The sequence below is a fragment of the Protopterus annectens genome, chromosome 4.part1 (genome assembly GCF_019279795.1).
Source record: "Protopterus annectens isolate FY-2018-M chromosome 4.part1, PAN1.0, whole genome shotgun sequence".
NCBI lineage: Eukaryota > Metazoa > Chordata > Ceratodontiformes > Protopteridae > Protopterus > Protopterus annectens.
The window spans coordinates 558,737,194-558,759,255 of NC_056734.1; the positions used below are offsets into that span (position 1 = coordinate 558,737,194).

General features: G+C 35.4%; 1 protein-coding gene across 1 annotated transcript in view; it reads right to left on the reverse strand.

The window, feature by feature from the left end:
- SGPP2 (sphingosine-1-phosphate phosphatase 2) overlaps positions 1 to 22,062 on the reverse strand; it is a 1,416,879-nt gene that overhangs the window by 696,317 nt on the left and 698,500 nt on the right. Inside the window, exon 3 of the mRNA XM_044070367.1 lies at positions 9,825 to 10,004. Within this exon, the coding sequence (XP_043926302.1) occupies positions 9,825 to 10,004 (180 nt within the window). The remainder of the gene's footprint in view (positions 1 to 9,824; positions 10,005 to 22,062) is intronic.

Consider the following 22,062-nt stretch of genomic DNA (forward strand, 5'->3'; position numbering starts at 1 on the left):
TCTACAAGAATATCAACTTTGGTGTGTTTTCATTGAAATTTTCCTGTCAATCTGGAGATTAATTCATCTGTATGGAGAGGAGTAACTCGGTCTTCTCGCTCTGAAACTTCACTGTTGTTGCTTTCTTTTGGCTTTTCCTGGTTAGGGGTCGCCACAGCGGAACTCCGGTCCGCTAATGATTGGCAGTAGATTTTTATGAACGCCGAGGTGCCAGCTCGATGTTCAACCTTCAATGAAGGCACGCCCATTTGCGCATGTCTTTTGAACACCCACCCAACCGCAGGGAGGGCATGCAGACTCCACACAGAAGGCACTCCCTGCACTCCAGCCGAGAATCGAATGGGAGAACCTCTTGCTGTGAGGCAACAACGCTACCACTGCACCACCGCGGAATCACTCTGAAACTTCACTAAAAAAGGAAATTCAATTGTCTGCCACTCTACATGAACCATTTCTTAAAATGGACACATTCAGATAATCTAGAAAACCTAAAGAAGAACTGCCAAAAACAGACTGATGTCCATAAAGAAATACTGCAGCAGCAACAATCTAAAATCTTGGACATTGAAACCTCACTAAATGATATAGATGGGAGACCTAAAGAAGAGGAGTCTCGGTGTGAATTCCTTCTACACCAGAATAACTGGTTAATCAATAAGATAGATGATCTGGAAAACAGGGAAAGGAGAACAAACATAAGAATATTTAGTCTTCCAGAAAAAGTTGAAGGTGAGGACATCATTTTATTTTTAAACTCCTGGCTACCTGAACTATTAGACCTAAAAGAAGGTTTGTCGAATTGAATAGAGAGAGCACATAGAGCCATAGGAAAACCTATCCCTTCTCCAAATGCACCTCCCAAGATCCATTGCAGTATAGTGAAATTTCTATCTTATTTGGATAAAGAGCTTATACTTACATCTGACTGGAGAAAAAAGCCCCTTGTCATATAAAACAAAACCAAATAATATTTGATGATGACTATTCCTCAAGAATTTTAGGGATCAGGAAGAATGCCTGGCCACTTGCAAGACTACTTAAAATAAAATGAAAGCACAATGTGTTTATCCTGCAAAAATCAGAATTTTCCACTCAAATGATATACGAACTTTAAACAACATCGAGGAAGCAACATAATTTCAATTCCAGAGGGCATGGACTAGTCATCATCCACTACATTAAAAAGATCTTCTGAAAAAAACAACTGGACTGATGTGAAGAAGAAACTAAAAACTGAACTTAAAAATGCAGGAATCACAAATTATCTCAAAGTATCAACTAAGGTTTGATTGCATAGTTAAACATCTAAAAAAGTATGTATTCTCAATCAAATTTCTTCTGTCAGTGAGTGTGCTTCCACTCTCTACCAAAACTTCTTTGTAGTTTACTGTGTGATACAAATTATTTATTTTCTTTAAGGGACCATAATAATATGGTTTATTACTAGTTCAATGTAGTTGGTTTGTGTGTTATAAATTTTGAACATTTCCCCTTAGCTGGGTGTTAATATGTCATTGACTTGTTTCATTTTACTGCTTTTTTAATGTGGGGTTTCAAATGGTAAAATGCATATTTGTTAAGTAAATAGAAGGTATCTCTCTCGGAGAAATTGTGTTAAATTAACACTAGCTTCAAAGTGTACAGTTTAAATCCTTATAGTTTTTCAGTTTGCTTAGTTAAATCCCATTTACTTAGCATCTCAACACTCCACTCTTGACAGTTTACTATCTCTTCTTGTTTGAGAATAGCCTCGAGCAATTAAAATGTTGTCTTACCTCGCAGATGAAATCTGCCTTTGCCCCGAGTATAACACAGCAACAATGGTCTCCTCATAACATGTCCATTACAAGTTATGTAAATCAAAGCACTTAATGCAACTCCTTTAAATAGAACCCTATATGTTTTGCCAGTGATTTCCCACATAATCTAATTATTCACTATAATCTCAACAAAAGATATATTAGTTGTTGAAAGTTTCAGCTTCCTTTCAATAATCAAATGTAGCACTCATTTGTGTATTTCATATGCTTCAGTCATAGTAAACTGCATTCTGTATTACCATGAAAGAAAAGCGATGAACACATGCAAATACGTGGCAATGCCACAAATCACGAATTCCAGGAAGCAGTGCATGATTTTAAACAGTTTTTGCATACAGATTCTGCAGAAATTAACACTCTCATTCAATACTTCAAGTTTTGTACTTTTTTAATAACGCTGTTTATTGCTGGTAAGCTAATAGAGTACTGAGTTTAAAATCTGCTGCCCTCTACTGGAGAGTGTTTAGATTTCCCTGTTATGTAAAATGTCTGAAGTCTTTTGTTAAACTCAAGGGTTTATGAAGATCCGAGATGTTTAGGGGCTGCCTTACATCTTTAGGCATCTCGTTCATTCTCTTGCACTTTTTTCTATGGGAACTTCAGAATTAGAATAGGAATAGGGAAGAACAGCACAGTGAAACATGGATTATTTGAAATTGCTCTTTATAGAAAAAAAAAAACAAAAAAACAAATAACATTAAGTTGACTGACTGATGCTTACAGCCACGTCTAGTTCTTTAAATGGTTGTGCCTCTAGCTTTATTTGATATACCCTGACAGATGTTATTTATCACAATTTTGTTTATTTCACACAAGGCTTATGTCTTATATGGCTTGTTCAAATAGAGTTATCACATTTATTTGATACAGGATCTCTGTCTTAGCAATTTGTGCACACTGGTCACTGTGATGCACATTAGATTTAAAGCTAATATAGGCAGTTTTACCTCTCTCTTATTCCCTAAACATTAATAGAGAGTTGTTATAAAGAGTAGGGTATCTTGAAGGCATTCACAGTTTTTTCTTTACAAAAAGAGGTAAAGCTGATTTACTACACAAGTGTTCATCTTCACTACTAGTAGATGTTAAACACCCTGTTCAGAGAATAAGATACATTCATGAAAATGTTTTGTTGACTGACACTTTCTCTATACAGTTTGAAGTTATTGGAATGGATTAATAGAATCTACTAATTTCTTTACTAAATTGTATCTATACAGCAAAATTGGTACAATTTAAACATCAGTGAATTCATTGATAACTTTTTTCATTAACTTCAGATGTTGTTAGAAGTAGTCACTATTTGCTTTGTTCATGTTTTTGGACCCCAAATCTCAAAATCAATGCAATGAAATTTGGAAGGTGCTACGTAAATAGAATAGGAGTTTATAATATTTAATACTCTTTGGTAGATTTAATTGGTAGTCATGTTTCATTTACAAAACAAAGGTTTATTGTCAGTATATTTTTGTTAAACATATTCAAACTACAAGTTTGTTGCATTTTTGAAATATTGCCATTACAGCACAGACTTGTATTTCAATACCACATAGTTCCTGTTACATAGTTTATTAAGGGTTATAGATGTTTCAAAAACCAATAAGGTCTTTAACACTATCTAGTTTCTTACAAGCAATGTAATCTGATGCTTAGTTAAATTGTTTATTCTTGAGAATAGTTTAATATAATTTGGAAAAAAATGTATTCATTACTTATTATTTCCAGATAGAACTATTTATATTGCAATATGTTTCCCTGTTTAAGATAAAATACAAACATTCATCAGTTATAAATACTCAAAATACTCTTAAGAAATAGTAACTCATTTTCTCACAATAAATTCATAACTTTTTTGTTAATTGATAGTTGTTTTTCTTTTATTCATTTAGAAACAATAAATCTCCAGAAACTATAATATGGAGCTCCGCAACATTCATTTTTCTTTAATTTATTTTTGGGAATGAGAGTTAATCTGATTGAACAGTTTTGTTTTATCAGATTAGGAGTGCTTTTCACTTCAAGTTTATTAAAGGAGCATTTAATGTCTTTGTTTACTTATTTTTATGGGATTATTCACTTTACACATTTTTTTCTTTTTACTGGCCTCAATATAGTTTTAAATTATGGTTTCTAACAGGAAAGATCAATCTGACTTCAGGATATAGATTTTGCAAGAAAGTTACACAAAAGTTGAGCGGCAAAAGTACTTTGAACTTATGTCAAATATAAATACTTCATAAACATAAATAGGATGGACTTAACTCTACTCTCTCTAAACATTAATGGATTAAATAATCCAAGGAAAAGACCCAATTTACTAAGATATCTAAAATTAAATAAAGTGCAAGTGGTATTTTTACAAGAAACTCAGTTTAAAGCAAATAATAACTATGTATGGAATCCAAATGAATATTTAAAACATCTAATTCCTTTTATAATAAAAAAAAAACTAGAGGAAAGTGTCACTAACTCTCAAATTATTTACAATTATGAAGACAAAGATGGACTTACAGCAACTGTAATAATAAGACTTTGTAACAGAATTTGGACACTGGTACACTTATATTGGTTTCCTGGCATCAGATTGGGAACAGTCAAAAAACACATAGACCATATTAACAAAGTTTCTAAAGGCAATCTGATAATAGGATGAGATTTTAACTGCATTTTGGACAAATCAGAGGCCACTAATAAAATACCTCTCTGTTTTAACCCCATAGGGAATGCTCTTAAGAAATGGACTGATAGTTTAAAACTAATCAATACATTTAGATTTAAGAAGGGTAATTTTTTATTGTTTTCCCATAGTGATCATAGATTCAATACCCAAATAAGAACTGATAAAATCTTTATATCTCAAAACTTAAGAATGAAAATAGCCAATTTTTCCATAATTCCTTGCCCCTTGCCAGATCACAATTCACTCATTTTTAAATTTCAAATAGATTTCAAGAAATTAACTTTTACAAAAAGAATCCCAGTTTATGTCACCAAATTAAAACAATTCAAACCATGGTTGGACTCAGAAATACAATATTTCTTAGATACCAATTATACTGGAGATATAAATATAGTTATCTTCTGGGATTCTCTAAAGGCATATTTATATGGCAAACTATATCATGGTTTAATAAAACAAAGGAATGGGAGTCTGAATTAGTTAATACCCAAAAACAAATTACAAAAATTAATTCTAATAATTCAAGAGACTCGGTCACTAAAAAAAAAAAAAAAAAGAAATTGGGGAATTAAACAAAAAATACAATGAAATCTTAAGCCACAAAACTAATATGGCTCTAGAAAAATTAAAACTAAATTCATTTTCTGTTTCAACAAAACATATGCATAACCTAGTAATGAGAATAAAAAGTCAATCCACTGAAAATATCACAAATGTTATTCATGAAAGGAAAAATAAAAATGTATCAGATATAAGCAATATTCTGCATGCCTTTAAATATCACTATGCAGAACATTATAAAAATAATGATTCACATCACAATATTCTAGATTTAGGTTTGGATTCTTCTAAAATAAAAAATACCGGAAAAACTAATTATAGATATCCAGAAACAAATCTTTCTCAAAGAAATAACTGAAAAAAATAAAGAAAGCAAAAATAATAAAGCTCCAGGAATTGATGGAATTATTATTGGATTATATAAATTCTTAATTTCAGCAACATCAATCTTGCACAAAGCTCTAAATGAAATACAATTGGAAAGCATAATTCCACCTTCATGGAGATATTCACTAATCACCCCTATTATAAAGGAAAATAAAGATCCTATACAATGTAGTTTATATAGGCCAATCTCACTACTTAATAATGATTATAAAATCTATGTCTATCCTGGTTAATATAATTAAAAAATCACTGATACATATCATTAGTGATGATCAAACAGGTTTTATTTATAATAGACATACTCATGATAACATCCAAAGAATTTTAACTATTATAGACATGTCTAAAAACTGCGGTGGTGGTGCTGCGGTAGCATTGTCACCTCACAGTAAGACGTTGTCCTGTTTGATTCTCAGCTAGAGCGTCTTCTGTGTAGAGACATGTGTGAATGGGCGTACCTTCGTTGAAGGTTGTGCATCAGGGCCGGCAACTCAGCATGTAAAAATATACTGCCAATCATTAGCAGACCGGAGTTCTGCTGTGGCGACCCCTAACTGGGAAAAGCCGAAAGACACAACATAGGCATTCTAAACAGAGACAATCAAGAAGCCCTTATAGTTGCTCTGGTCATTGAAAAAGCCTTTGATTCACTAAAATGGGATTACCTTTTCAAAGTTTTAGAAATTTATGAATTTCCTATACAATTCATTACATTAATAAATAATTATAAAAATAATCTTGCCTATGTAAAATTGGGTCCATTTACCGCAGAAGCCATTGAAATTACTAAAGGCACAAAGCAGGGCTGTCCCATGTCCCCAATCTTACTTGCATTAGCAACAGAACTTTTTTCTTCAATAATTCATTATAACCCTAAAATTAAAGGCATTGATATACATGGTCAGTTTAAGTCTAAAATAATGTTCTTTGCTGATGATATACTTCTTACTCTAATTAATTCAGATGAATCCTTACATGAATTAGACTTACAAGTCGAAAACTCTTATCATATTTCAGGTTTACGTGTTAGGAAATCTAAGTCCAACTTCATGTTGTTACATAAGAACAATTATATTCATTTAAAACATAAATCAAATAATTGGAAAACAGGCCTCCTCTATAAACTATTTAGGGATACTACTATGTGAAAACATAGATTTACTTTAACCACAAATAATAATATTTTGAACACTTTAAAAACACATATTGAAAAATGGAATACATTGTACTTAAAATTTGAAGATAGACTGCAACTAATTAAGATGGTTCTACTCCCAAAAATAAATTACATTGGGAAAGCTATTCTTAAAATTCCCAACAAGAATTTTCTAAAAAAAATAAATAAAATTCTTATAAATTTTCTTTGGTTCCCAAAAAGAAATAGAATAGCCTTCTCAAATCACATAAGACCTTGGGAATTGGGAGGGATTCATTTTCCAGATTTAGAATCCTACATTAAAGCATCCATTCTTAAAACAATCATAAATTGGATAGATCCAAAATTCTCTTCTGCATGGAAGTCTTTACAAGCTATCATCTTCCAAGCTATCATCTTCCTAAATGAAAATAAATTAACTAAAAAATCTACAACTAAATGAACAAAATAATAAACTTTGGCATATCCTTTGTGTTAATCTACAATATACCTCTAAACCTACTAATCTAAATTATATTTACAATTTATTTAGAAGTTTTACTAATAACAATAATGATATAAAATTATGGTTGGAATTATTATTTCCCTTTAGATCCACAAAAAACTTCTTTAATAAAATTAATATAAATACTCAATACATGGGAAACAAAAAACTTCACATGTTGGCACCATTGTATAAAGAATTTGATGGTTTTGGATGTGCAATTAAAAAGTATATATGATCTATCAAGCTCGGATTGGTTAGTTCTTAACAGTTTACAATCCTAGGCACCAGATCTATGCAGAATAATCGACAATTCTTCCTTTAAATCTATGCCTAAACTCATATTCTTCGTGCATGAAGTATTATATAATGATTTTAATTGGACAAATTTATCATCAAGATTATATAAAATCATAATTAATTATAAAGCTAACCTCAATCAAAATTATTGGAATTATAAAGCTAACCTCAATCAAAATTATTGGAATTTTATCACTAAAGAGCATTCAATGAATTTATCAATTGAAAATAAAACTAACCTCCTATATTCTATTAAATTAACCTCTAATCTACAAGTTTGGAAATTTTTCACTTGGAAATTTCTGCATAGAGCTTTCTATACCATCAGAAAAATAGCTAAATTCAACTCTTCCAAAGCTGTAATATGTTGGAGATGTTCACTAAAATATGTAGCTGACTGTTCACACATTATTTATCATTGCATTTACATTAAGAAATATTGGGAAGAGATTAGTAAATTTATTCAAGCTATTTATACAGATTCATTTATTTTACCAAATTCATTAAGTCTCTTGAATGCAAATGAAAGTATTGTAATGAATAATAAAGATCTTTATCTTCTTTGGACTACACTAGTAGCATCTAAAAAATGCGTTGTAAGAAAGTGGAAATCCTCCTCTGAACTGACTATTGAGTATTTTCTAACTCTGTTGAAAGAAACTGTGCTGTTAGAAATAAAAGTTATGGAACTGAAAATATTTCCTTAGAAATAGACTAATAACCCTTGGGAGAACATTCTCTCCCTTACTGGGACACTTAAATTAAACACAGTCTCACCTGCCTAAGAGGAGAGAAAGCAAGATCTACTCTAACAATGTGTAACTCAACTCTCACTACAGATTGTTTTCTTATTGAAGGCCATTTGTATATATTGTAAATAGTTTATTACAAATTTATTCTTTCTGAAAATGTAAATGTTTATTTCTGAAAAATAAAAATTATTTGAGAAAAAGATTAAAATGCACATGAAAAGATAAGAAAAAAATGTACACTGAACTTGAAATATATCACTATATCTCTGTACAATATTGTTTCTAAACATTTGCAAACTTCTGTGTTTGAACTCTCTGCTTTTATCTTCATGGCCTAGTCCCAAAAGCTGTTTAATTACTCAATGCTGAGGTGAAGAGTAGTGACACAGTATGCTAGCAAGCAACCACTACTGGAGATTTGTGTAGGTAAATGAGTATGCCGTTGCATGAGACCACTGGTAATCACTATAACTCAGACCTGTTCAAATACTGCTAATTCCCGAAGCACAGCAGACCAATAAGCAGTACTCAGAATCTAAACATTTCTATTATTGGTCTGTTTTGAGTGACAGGAAATCTCTCTCTGTTTCTATCAATGGGTCTACAGTCATGCAAATGAAACTAATGAAACAGTGAAACTAGAATACAAAGACAGACATTTTGTCAACGTGGGTTAGATTGTAAACCAGACATGTTTTTTAACACAAGAAGATATGCAAACTGGGTTGAGGCAAAGCTTTGTGATGGATTAAAAGTGTTAATTGGCTGCATCTGGTCTGTGAGACTTTAGAATGAGATCATCATCTAGGACCTACAGAGTCTACTCAGGTGCTGCATCCTGACATCTGTTCTCTACACTCCAGCCCTTCCTTCTGTCCATTTTGCTTAAGTCCTTCTGTTGAACTACACTGCATCATTCCTCAGCTAATTCATTCCAATCCTCTATCACTCTCTGTGTTGTAGTGCTTCTTCAAGTCCATCTTGAAATCTTCCCCTTTCCATTGCAGCCCATGTTTTCTTCTCCACCCAGCCATCATCTTCAGCTCCATTTCTACTTGTAACAATGTGATGTTTCCAGCTCAAGGCAGATCATTCCCCTCTAATGCACACAAATGCATTTGTCCAGGTTCCTCATACAGACCTTTATTTTTGTAAATATACATGACATACTTTTTACTAACTTAATTTCTACTGTAGGAATAACCAGCAGAGATTACCACAGTACTCAGTCTCAAACAACTACAGCATGGCTTCATTTATCTGGAATCCACACTCTGCAGTATGCACTTTAGCACTGTATTAATTTCTACCCCTTCCAAATGTACAGAATGAGTCTACTTAGAAGTGATTGTTACCCAGATGCACCTCTCTCATAATATGAGCCACCCCATCGAGCATGCATGCATGCCTTCTGTGGAGTCCTCAAAGCAAAGTCCAAAATCTTGAACTTTTCATATTCAGTCTCAGCTACAATCCATTTTACCACCATGGAATCCATGCTAGTCTCTTTGCAGACCGGTCATTGCCATTAATGGTAATCATACCAGTCTCACAATCCACAGTATACAAACTCCAAAAATCTGTGGTCTAGTGCTTCCAGTTAAACAAAAAAAAAATAAACACCAGAAGCCTGTGATAAGAAGATAATCCAAGATGCCTTAGGAAATTAGTTTAGCTTTATTACCTTGTACCTGTACAGTGTAGAGAGCAAAGTTGTAAAAGAGATTGCTGTTGCTGCCATAGCATGCGTGGATGGCATCCCATATTCTGCATCTACTCTAGTTTCCAGCTTCACTACAGGAGGGCAACAAGGTCGAGGCAATTTGAGAATGTCTTTCGAGGCTTGACCAATGTACATGACAATCTGTAAAAACATCAAAGGGAACTACAATTTAAGTTTTGCCTTTATGCTGATAACAGAATACGTAAACTTTGAACAAAAAGGCTCATGCAGATAAACGTGTAAGCAAACAGACATGTGTTCTGTACTTACCCTACTACTGGTATGTAATTTTATTTAACAGCCACGACTCTTAATAGTTCCGTTTACCGCCAAACACATAAAGAAATAAAAATGTGGTATGCAGTGATTATCAAACTATCTTGTACACTTTTTTATGCAAAGACACAATGCAGTAGTACAGGGAGGCTGTACAATTTATTTATAAGACATGGTTATCAAATATACAGACTCAATAAGAAGCCTACAAAGTTAAATAAATTATCCCTAGGTTTAGGAGAAAAAAAGACTGTACACAAAAGAATTCTCAGTGTGCACTGTTTCATGGAAGAGACTGGGATAAGCAGTTTACTTACAAATGAGTAGGTATGCTGATAAGGATGCAGTTCATTTGGTTAAACATTCAAAATATGGAACATTCTTTTTATGGCTTAACAGACTGAATTCTTTTAATGTCGACTTCTGTTTGTGTAGGATTGGGGTACAGCAAGGAGTGGGAATTTGCCCTTTCCACTCTGTTCTGCTATCTCGTAGTTGGTATATATAATTAGCTGGAGGTGCAAGGGGGAGGCTTACCCTCCTGCAAAACATATCGTTTTTATTGTTTTTTTTTTTTTGTTTGTTTTTTTGTTTTTGGTTTTAGATGAGAGTGTCAAACTCAAATGAGCATGAAAGCTGTATGAAGACAATCATACTCAGCCAAGGGTCATTACATCCAAATCCAAAAAATTTTGAGACCCCTGTATAGAATTTTTTTAATTACTCGTTGGATTGTTCAACATTTCATCAGATCTTCTTCTTCTTTCGGCTTTTCCCGGTTAGGGGTCGCCACAGAGGATCATCTGTCAACATTTCATCAGACAATGGCTGATAAATGTCTGAGCTACACATAAGAGCAAAATAAGCATGTCATATTTAGGAGTCATCCATCAATAGGCAGAAAATGGAACAGTCAGATTTGAAACCAGAATGATGCAATACTGGTTGACGCTACACCAATTTATGCTTTCTTTGAGAAAATGGAACATCAATGCCCGTTCTATGACAATGGCACTGCAAGCAAACCTGCAACACTGAGGTTAAAATCAATTTTCAAAGTCTAAACTGGCACAATATCAAACCCACATTTGTCTACTAATAGCTGTTTGTAATACCCACCTAACTGCACTGTCTATACTGGCACTATACCAAATGCATATACTTGTACTAATATCTGTATGTAAAACCCACCTATTTGCACTGCAAATTTTTGTATAACTATATCCATTATAATGTTGTCACCTCAATTTTTATACATATTTTATTATTCATATTGCATTATTTCAAATGAGCTAGTAATGTAATGTATTGCACTGTTCCTAAATGTACTGTTTGGATCTTAGTGGAGCTTGTTCTTTCCTCAATTTTTAACATACTGTATTAATCATATTGCATTACTTCAAATGAGCTAGCTATGTAATGTATTGTACTGTTTCTAAATGTACTGTTTTATATCTTAGTGGAGCTTTTCTCCCCGGGCCTCTGCTGAAAATGGGCTTCTTGCCCAGTCAGACTGTCCTGGTAAACAAATGTAAAATAAATAAATACATTTTATGACATAGGGTACAGTCAGCAGAATCAGCAGAATACTTCATACTAACAATCAGAAAATGCTGTTAAAAAATTAGATTCTTATAAATTGGTACCTTCTAAAAAAAGGATTTCCTTTGGGTAAGCCCTGAAACTTTTATGCCTTATATCATATGTAACTACTGCAGCCAGGCTACTGTATACCAGAGGAACAGTGACCAAGAAAGATGTGCACACCATTTTTTGGTTTTACTGTTATCTTCAAGTTAAAAAACAGAGGTAGAAAGTGAATGATTTCTGTTAAACAGTTTGCTCTATGATATCTCCTCCCTCTTTTTTTGGTCTCGTTCCTACCATCTTCTCTAGCCTATTCATGGTTAAAAGTGGCATTGTTTCAATCGTGCAATTATTAGATACTAATGTGTGTTAATGTTTGTATATCATTTTTTCCTTGCTGTCTATTTTACATTGTGATCTGGCTGTACATAGTCCTTTGAGACCAGTGTAAACAAATTTAAAATAAAATAAAACTGTAGACTGCACCAAACCCTTCCTGCGGCAAAATGTCTTTAAACAAGAAAAGCCAGTTGCTTGACAGCTTTTATACGAGTTAATTTAATGGAAATTCCCTTCTTTGTTTGACAGGTAGTCAATCAATCTGTTCAGATAACAGGGTCTATTTATTTTCTGGGTAATACCTGCTAGACACAGTTATCAGTTCTAAAGGGTGCCCCAGAGTATTATTCTGGCTAAGTGCTCAGAGTAACATAGTACCAAAGTAGGAATCAACCCCAGGACTACAGTACAGAGCTTATTAGTAGTGCAGGGCCATAATTCTGCTATTATGCCAGATCATATTGCTAAAAGATCTTAGTAAAACACTATCTATTTTATTTTAACTAAGCTTGACAAGTTCTGCTCTATGGTATGCAGTACAAGTAAAAGATAATAATCCAGCTGGAGGAACATAGCATCTCCATCATCATCTTCCTAACTTTCAAGTAACAAAAACCTTTAGTTCTGTAAAAAGCCCAGATGCAATTGTGCAGCCTTCTACCAGCAAAGGATACTCTGTCTGACAAGGTAACTTGGTGGCAGTCTCTAGTTATATAAAGATGTGGGGCTAGTAACACATCAAGTATTTAAAACAACTGACTCAACTTTGGGATACTAACAGAATGACTCTCTTCTTTTAGTTGTACATCAGCTTATATCCTTCAAGCAAATCCCACACTGGCAAAATCCTCTGTTAGCAGCTTTGTATCATACTTATAACAGACAATATATTTGACAATACACGTCAGACAGATAACATTTCAACTTTTATTGTTGGCTAGGTTACAGCAAAGTAATACAAAATGTGAAGTAATAGCCCTTGTGGATCTCCCACGGTGGGCTGACTGCAAAGACCACCACATACTGTAAGTACATGGCAAATGACTTACTGGATAGTAGGAGATGGAGAAGATTGTAGGGGAAAAGGAATGACAAGGTAATGCATATACATGTCTCTGGGGGTGTTGTACTGCACATGTCCCTGGGTACAGTTTACATGTTAGAATCCCTAATGAAAATGGAAGGCCACATAGGACCACTGGCTTTTTAGGGGGTAGGGCCTTTTGAAGACATTATGCCACTCATAAAAGTCAGTTACATGTCCTCCTAAAAGCCCACAGATGGTCAAACCCTAACTGTGTTACTATGACAGATGTAAGAAGAAGGGATAGTGTAAAAAAATACCCTATGGCACCACCACCACCTCTACTACTCACTGCCTCTTAGAGGACTGAATGGGTCATAACATTCTTGTCTTCTGGTAAAATGAATAAGCTAACTGGTAGGTGGAGGGAAGGCTTTTCAGTCACTGGGGAGATGAAAGAAAAAATAATGACTGGCTTAAATTAAATGATGAGGAAGGGAAAGTTTAGAGCTACATTGTAACTTCAGTGAACAGACAAATGTACAAAGGTGTGTGTGTGTGTGTGCGTGTGTGTTTCCTGGTTATGAGTGAAGAAGGTGCCCTGGATGGAGATACAGTGTTGCATTTGGAAACATTCACAAGCCTGGAGTCTATGGCAGTGAATCATATCCTTTGAATAAAAGGGAATGGAAGGTTCAACTTTTTGTCTTGGAGACCAGAGGCCTACGGGGAGAGAGAGGGAGAGAGAGAGAGTGTGTGTGTGTGTGTGTGTGTGTGTGTGTGTGTGTGTGTGTGTGTGTGTGTGTGTGTGTGTGTGTGTGTGTGTGTGTGTGTGTGTGTGTGTGAGTGTGTGTGTGTGTGTGTGTGTGTGTGTGTGTGTGTGTGTGTGTGTGTGTGTGTGTGTGTGTGTGTGTGTGTGTGTGTGTGAAGTCTGACCAGTAGCAAAGGTTTATTGAGGTTCTCGCATTCCTGGATGAATTTATCACGGTGAGATTTGTGCAATGAGGAAAAGGCAGCACTGCTTGGCTAAGCCTGAAAACATTGTTCATATAATTATCGATTACTTGCACGAAGACTGAAACTGTTGTTTCACTTTAAAGACTATAACTGAGAGCTCCAAAGGCTAAAACTGACTTGAACAAGCCTCTACATTGCAGCACTCACATTTATGCTAAAGCCAAACCAAGTTAAGAGACCACTATGTGTATTGTCATATATGTATATATAAGAATTACATAATCCTTTCTCTGTTGCACCTTAAATAAAAGACATAAGCCGAAAGAAGCAAACAAAAACCTACTTTGCAGCATGTCTTTTTCTGCCTTTTTTTACTATCTTTTGTACCCGCTGCCTGATGACCATTAAATCCTTTTTCTCTCTCAGTTAGTCCATATCTTACCCATGCACTGAGGGAGAACTGACAGGAGACCTCATTGAGACAGCCTTCAGGGTGTTTCGTGTTTTATTGTTTAAAGCCCCAACCCCAGTGTGCATGCCCAGTAATATGCTCTGTGTTCAGTGTGTCAGTAAAGTTGTTAGAACCTCAAGACACTGGACCCTACCCAATTCAGCTTTGTTAAAGGCAGATCCTACCTCCTAAACCTAGTTGACTTCTTTGAAACAGTTACCAAGGCCATAAATGAGGGAAAGGTAGTCCACACAGCCTACCTGGACCTCGCTAAGGCCTTCGACACCATTCCCCACTCTGACATTATAGATAAGCTTACCAGCTTGAACATTAACCCCTATGTCACGAGATGGGTTGCCAACTGGCTCACGGATAGAACTCACATGGTCAGAGTTGCGGGTGCCATGTCCGACTCTAAACCGGTTACAAGTGGCATCCCACAGGGCACAGTCCTGGGACCTCTCCTGTTCGGTATATACTTCTCTGAGGTACAGGCAAGCACAGGAGGACTATGGCTGACCAAGTTCGCAGATGATTGCAAACTGGGAGCCATAATCGACTCTCTGGCTGACACAGACATCCTCCAGAAGGGTCTCACGGAGACGAATACCTGGTGTCAGAAAAATGGCCTCAAGCTAAATGCCAAAAAGTGCACAGTCATCCCCTTTGGGAAAAACAAAGTGCCCACAAACTATCACATAGGTGGTAATCCACTAAGTACGGAAGATGTAATTAGGGATCTGGGGACCCAGGTAGATAGCAACCTCTCCTTTGATAATCACATTGCCAATGTGGTCAGAAAATCTTTCTATGTAGCCCACCTAATCACAAAAGGGTTCACATCTAGATCAACAGAGGTCATTGTGCCCCTCTACTTATCACTCATCAGGCCCATAATAGAGTACAATGCCCCATTTGGAATGTACCTTACTCGACACCTGCAACAGCTGGAAAGACCGCAGAAGTACCTCACCAAGAGGATCGTGGGCCTCAAACAGATGCCCTATGCAGCTCGACTAAAGAAACTCCAGCTCTACTCGGTTGCTTACCGCTTACTCAGAGGTGATCTCTGCCTGACGTACAAGGCCATGTCTAACCCAGAATTAATGGACATGCTCCTCCTCAAGAAAACCAAATGTCCTAGAACCACACGTTCCAGGGATTTAAACCTCAGCACAACAATAAATAGGACATGCTGGAGGGATAGATTCCTGTCCCAGAGACTTCCCTCGCTCTGGAATAGAATCCCAATTTATGTTAGGCAAAGCCCCTCACTGACTCTCTTCAAGAGAAATCTTGATGAGTGGAATCGTAAATTTACCCCTGGGATCACTTCAATGGACAGAGGCCCAGGAAACTAATCTAAAAGGGAGGCGAAAGCCAACACATTCTGGCTAGGCTTATAAATGCCCTTGGGCAGATAGCCTAGTACCTACCTATGAATTTCCGTGAATTACATGACCCCTCAGGATAGTCCTGATCCCATGAAATCAGCAGTTCTGCATTGTCTCCTGTCTCCATAGTTGATTAAACAATGGGAGTGTGTGCCTTGGATGTGTACTCTCGCACCCCACCCCCAGCTCCCAGAGAAGTGAGCCAACAAAGCTGTGTTACTACTCTCCTCCTTCAAGCTGCTAATCTAAATTGGATCACCTTAGCTGTGGTCATGGATTTATGTCTCTACACCAATGGAAGTGGTACAACATACCAGTGTTTGTGGAATTTATTTTCCTTTATCAAAGGTACAGTCTGAAGTCTTCATATTTCTTTGGAAAGCCAGTAAAATGTTTTGAATGCTGTAGAATGTGTGCTTTTACTTGAGCTAATTCTTTACAAAGGGGCAAAATAGCCTAACATACCCCTTTACATATGCTGGAAATGATAAAAATGTCAGCTAATCTAGCTGGATAATACTGACAAATGCCACTTTTTTAACTATACAGCTAGTAAACTCTTCTATTAAATTACTATAATTACATTGATTAAAATCTACCATTTTCAGGATGGAAAAATAAACTGCTAGAAAATTAATTATGGGTGCATGCAATCTGTCTGCTTGCCTTTTCTTTGCTTTCTTGGACATATTAACTTCCATAGTCCAGTTGCCTGTGTGACTGCTTCCTAAATCTCATTCTTTGTTTCTATCCTATGCTACAGTGAATTTTAATTTTTATTCTAAATAATTAATAAAATAAACTGGCCAGACAGCTATAATGAAAAATTTCTGTTTTAAGTGAATAACAATTCAGAGTCATAGCTAGATTTACACAAAGGGGTCAGATCCCATGGGTGCAAGACGACTGGGGGCAGACCAATAAATGACGACTGGTCAGTGGTCAGTAGTGCAGTTCCAACATTCGTTTCTATACCATTATTCAAAATTATGAAAATGAATGCCAATACAATACCTGTTTTTTGTCAGTACTCAAGAGGACCTTTTTTGGCTTGACTTAAAATTGAGTGGGTACTAGATTAAGGGACAACACAGGGCACCAGAATAGCTAGCTTCAGCTCTGTAACAAATTACCAGGATCTGATACCAAACAATGCACTTGCATTTAAAGGGCTGCAGATGTCTTATTTGGAGTAAAAAAAATGCATTGTTGAAACATCTGGTAAGGATAACAAAGTAAAATGGTTTATGCTTGGTAATCATCCAAGGTATATATTAGTTTCTTATGCACTACTGCAAGGTATATATATTAGTACCTTATGTAGACAGTCAGCAATTTAAATTTAGGACAGGGTTGCTTTTGAAGCTTGTCATTTGAGTTTTCTCTTTGCATTCATTAGTGCAGTTCAACAACATATGCTTTTTTTTTTACAGTGATAGAACCAAAAAGAATTAGTGATGTTCTTTCAGGAGCTGAAAAGGTAACAACTTTACCAACAGTAGCTAGTGACTTCAAAAGAAGGGAGGATTGCACGAGCAATTGAATTAAATATGTAGGGATAACTGCAGTGGGGCAGGGGTAATTACAGTGAGATCTTGCATGAACATAGTTACAATTTAACAAAGAATGTATGAAGACACAAACACGCATATTTCAGCTTGGTGCTGTCAGACCCAATAAAAGAGTTAAGTTCTGAGGCTGATAACTGTGATCACTGTGCAATTTTCAGTCATTACAGAGATTTCAAATTTAATGCATCTGTTTATAGCAAAATTAAACAGACTGCAAGTACTGAATAATGACAGTCACAGTTTGTTTACCAATAATGTATTTCATACAGTAATATATTTCAGCTAATTTTTATGCAAACACATACTAGCAAGTCAGATTGATGACTGTTTAACTGTGATAAAATGACAGCAAAGATCAAACAGTCTTATCCCTGACTGCTTCTGTGCCCATTGGTTGTATCCACTTTATTGACTGTGCACAGCTCCTTTGTCTAATTGTGATCAAATGGACACACACTTACAAAAATCAGCAATGACCACAGCAATGTATTTCATCTAACTACTGCACCCTCCCTCGTTCAGACAGGTGCAAATGCACATGTATGCATGAGCGCACGCACACACACACACACACACACACACACACACACACACACGCATACACTCAAACATATTTCTGCTTGGTACTGTCAGATTCATACGATGCAACCCCCCCCCCCCACATTCATAAATACATGGATACACATATGTAAAAACACATAAAAACTCACCAAATGCAACCAATTTGACTGTGTAGATCTCAAATGTCTGACTGTGATAAAATAAATAAATAATGACCATAGTTTGCTATCAGGCACATACAATGCAGCCCATTGCAACCCCTCACAAGCACACACACACACAGACACACACACACACACACACGTGCCCACCAGTTACAGTCAGTTCATATATGCTGTCCACCTCTTATCTCTGACTAAAATCAAATGAATGAATGAATATTTATAGCTGAGTAATGTACTTCAGGTAACTGCTATCAGACACACCCTACAACTCAATGCAAACACATTCCATATGTGTGCATACATGAGCATACGCACACACACACACACACACACACACACACACACACACACACACACACACACACACACACACAGTATTTAATACATAAAGGAAAAAATACAAACACCTGACTTTCGATGGCATCACTGAACAGAAGAATGCAACTCAACAAGCAATCACACAGCACAGCAGGGTACAGTGTTACTTAATAAAAATAGCTTATTTAATAATATTTTTTTTATCTGTGTTTGTACCTCTCTGAATCCATTCAAATAACTCCCATTTATTCAGACTGCCTCAAGTACCAGTCACTTGAAAAGCCTGAGTGCATGAACCAATGGGAAATGACTGCTTGCCGCTTTCTTTAGAAGCCTAACTAGCCACTATAGGCATATGTCCTTCTAGAAGATGATTACTAAATTATGTAGACATGCTCTACCTTTGACAAAACCAAACCAAACCAAATTGTTGAGTGATTAGTTATGGGTTTTTTGATATTGCAGTTAATGAACTCAGATATGTGTTCCATGGCTGTGGAAATTAGACTAGTTAAGGCTGATGGGTTTATACTTCCCAAGTTCTGTGACAGGGATCTCCTTATGAAGGGGCATTGCAGCAGCTATTCTTCATACTTCAAGGACATATCCTGTGCTTAACACAACACTACCACCACTCCCTACTTCGATAGATGAACAACCAGGATCCAAATGAAACACAAATCTTCAGATAAAACTGTTTTAATTCTAGCGCCTTGGTGAAAACACCTTTTTGGAATACAAATCTCATCAAACTTACATACACATTATACATCAATTAAATAATTATTTAACTCATTAAACCATTTACCCCTTAAAGCAAACTTCTCCAATTCAATTTCCCATTAAGTCGCATAGGGACCATTTTATTAAATTTCAAAATGTAGATACTTTCTTTATATAGAAGTTTTTCCTTTAAAACATTTTCATCCATACAAAAACAATTAATTTGTTCTAAAATGCTTCCCTTCAGTAATGAATAATCATTATGTGATTTCATAAAATGAGCAGCAATTGTTTTTTCTTCTTTACAATTTTTAATGTCCCTAATATGTTCCATAAATCTTAACCAAAACATCCTTTTCGTTTCTCCCACATAGAACATATTACAAGGACAACTCAAAATATAAATTACCCCCTTTGATTCACATGAAAATCTATCTTTGGGAATAAAGGAAATGTTATTAATACATTCAAAACACTTAATGTGTTGACACACTGGACATCTCCCACATTTGATTGTACCTGTTTTCATCAACATTCTAGGTACTGGTAGATTTGGTAAGGCAAATAATCCATGTACCAACATGTCCCTTATGCTTCTACCTCTCACATATGATCTTGAGAGATGTCTTGGTAAAACATTTACTAAAAATTTATCATGCATCAAAAATTCCCAGTAATGCTCCAGCATCCCTATTTCCTTCTTCTAATGTTATACATAGAGACAAAATAAATCTTTTGCATTTGATTTAACTTCACTTCTTCCATCTCATGTATTATTTTATTTCTCTTATTTTGATTATTTAAATTCCTATAATATACCCTATATATTGCCTCCTTAACCATAACTGGACTATACCCTCTCTTTAAGAACATATCAGCTGATTTACAGATTTCATCCTTTAAAGCATCTTCCTTATTACAAATTCTTGACAACCTTAAGAATTCATTAAAAGGAAGGGCAGCTATTGTATGGGGTGGATGGCAACTAGATGCATGTAAAAACTGGTTACCATCAGTCAATTTTCTATGCACTCCTGTTACGATGGTACCATCTTCCTTGAACTCTAACTCCAAATCTAAAAAATGCACCTTATTTCCTTGTTGTAAACCATCAAAACTGAGGTCAAATGGATTCTGGTGCATCTCTGTTACAAACTTATTAACCTTTTCTGCCCCTCCTTCGCACACAAAAATCAAATCATCTATGTAGCGAAAATAATTCTTAACATGTTGTTTCATAAGTTCCTGCCTAAACAGAAATGTTATTTCAAAGTAGGACGTAAAAAGATCTGCATACATGGAGGCAAAAGGTGCCCCCATGGCAGTCCCCTGTTTCTGTCTATAAATTTCATTATTTTAAAGAAAGAAATTATTTTGCAGACAAAAGTCTGCCATCTCTATTATGAGCATAGACAGATGGTTAACCGCCAGAAAATATGACCTAGCAGTTAAACCATCACTATGTTTAATGGATGTGTATAGACTTCTCACGTCTAACACGATCCAGTACATCTCCCTTTTCCACTCAATTCCAGCAATTTTTGTTAAAAAATCTAAAGTATCTTGTATATAAGAAGAAGTTTTCTTTGCATAAGGAAGTAACTTTTCATGTAACAGTAAACCCATATTATGTAAAAAAAAAAATAGTTGCATGCCTATACAATCGGTCTTCCTGGTGGTTTTCTCAAATTTTTGTGGATTTTTGGCAAACAAAAAAATACCGCTAATTCTTTATTATTAGCTGACAACTTACTTTCCACATCCTTCTTTGAGAAATGACCTAAACGTAGACCTTTCTGTAACAGTTTATTATATTTCCCCATTGCTTTACTAAGATTTGATTTTTCACTATTCTCATATACTTCTTGGTTACTTAAATGTTCCATACACATTCTATGATACAGTATGGCATTCATTATAACAATTCGATTACCTTTATCCGCTGGTTTAATTACTAGCTCATTATTCTGGAGCTCTATTAATTCATATATCCTGTGCCTAAGCTTTAGTTAAAAGAAGTTCAGGACAGGTTTCATGGGGGGCATGTTAAGTGCTATTTATTAGGTAAGTAAGCAAGTCGCATGCAGCTGTGAAAGTGGTATTTTCTTGTTTTTAAGATCACACTTAGGACTAGTTTCACTGTTGATCGTAAAGGAGTCAGATTTGTAGACTATTGATGCACATTTCTGGGATAAAGTTGGCAGTAAATTTATCTGTAAGTATATTAGCTATGTATAGATTAGGCTTGACATAAATCTTACATAAATTCAGTATTCTGTTTTCATACGCCAAGAAATGCAAACATATTAAAGCAGACTTGTATCTTAACTGTATATTTACATTTTACACACAGTTTTATTAAGTGCAGTTTCATCTGAGAGGAGTGTTTCAGTGAAGGATACAAATGAGATAAGTGAAACAACCTTCAGACCAAAGCACATTTCATCCTTATCAGTGCTAAAAGAGGGTATGGAACATTTACTACAGAAACAGAAGATGTCCTTCTATATCACTGTTGCAGTATTCTTGAAATAAGGGGATGTCCCAGGCAGCCCGTCACTTGACCAGTACTGAAAAGCTTGAAAAGGATCTTGTTTGCACCATGCACCATATTTATGCTCCTCACATAAAACATAGGGCATAAAGAGACATACAGATGCAATTACCCAGAACTTCTTTTGCCGCCAGTTCAAATTCCATCATTGCCAGTTATTTTGAACATTTTGTTGCTGTTCTGACCTCATAGAACACCAGCTAAGTGCCTCGCTGTTTTTTTTTTCTTTTTCTTTTATCTTTTAAAAGTTTATCACTACCTAGAGTTCATGTCATCCAAG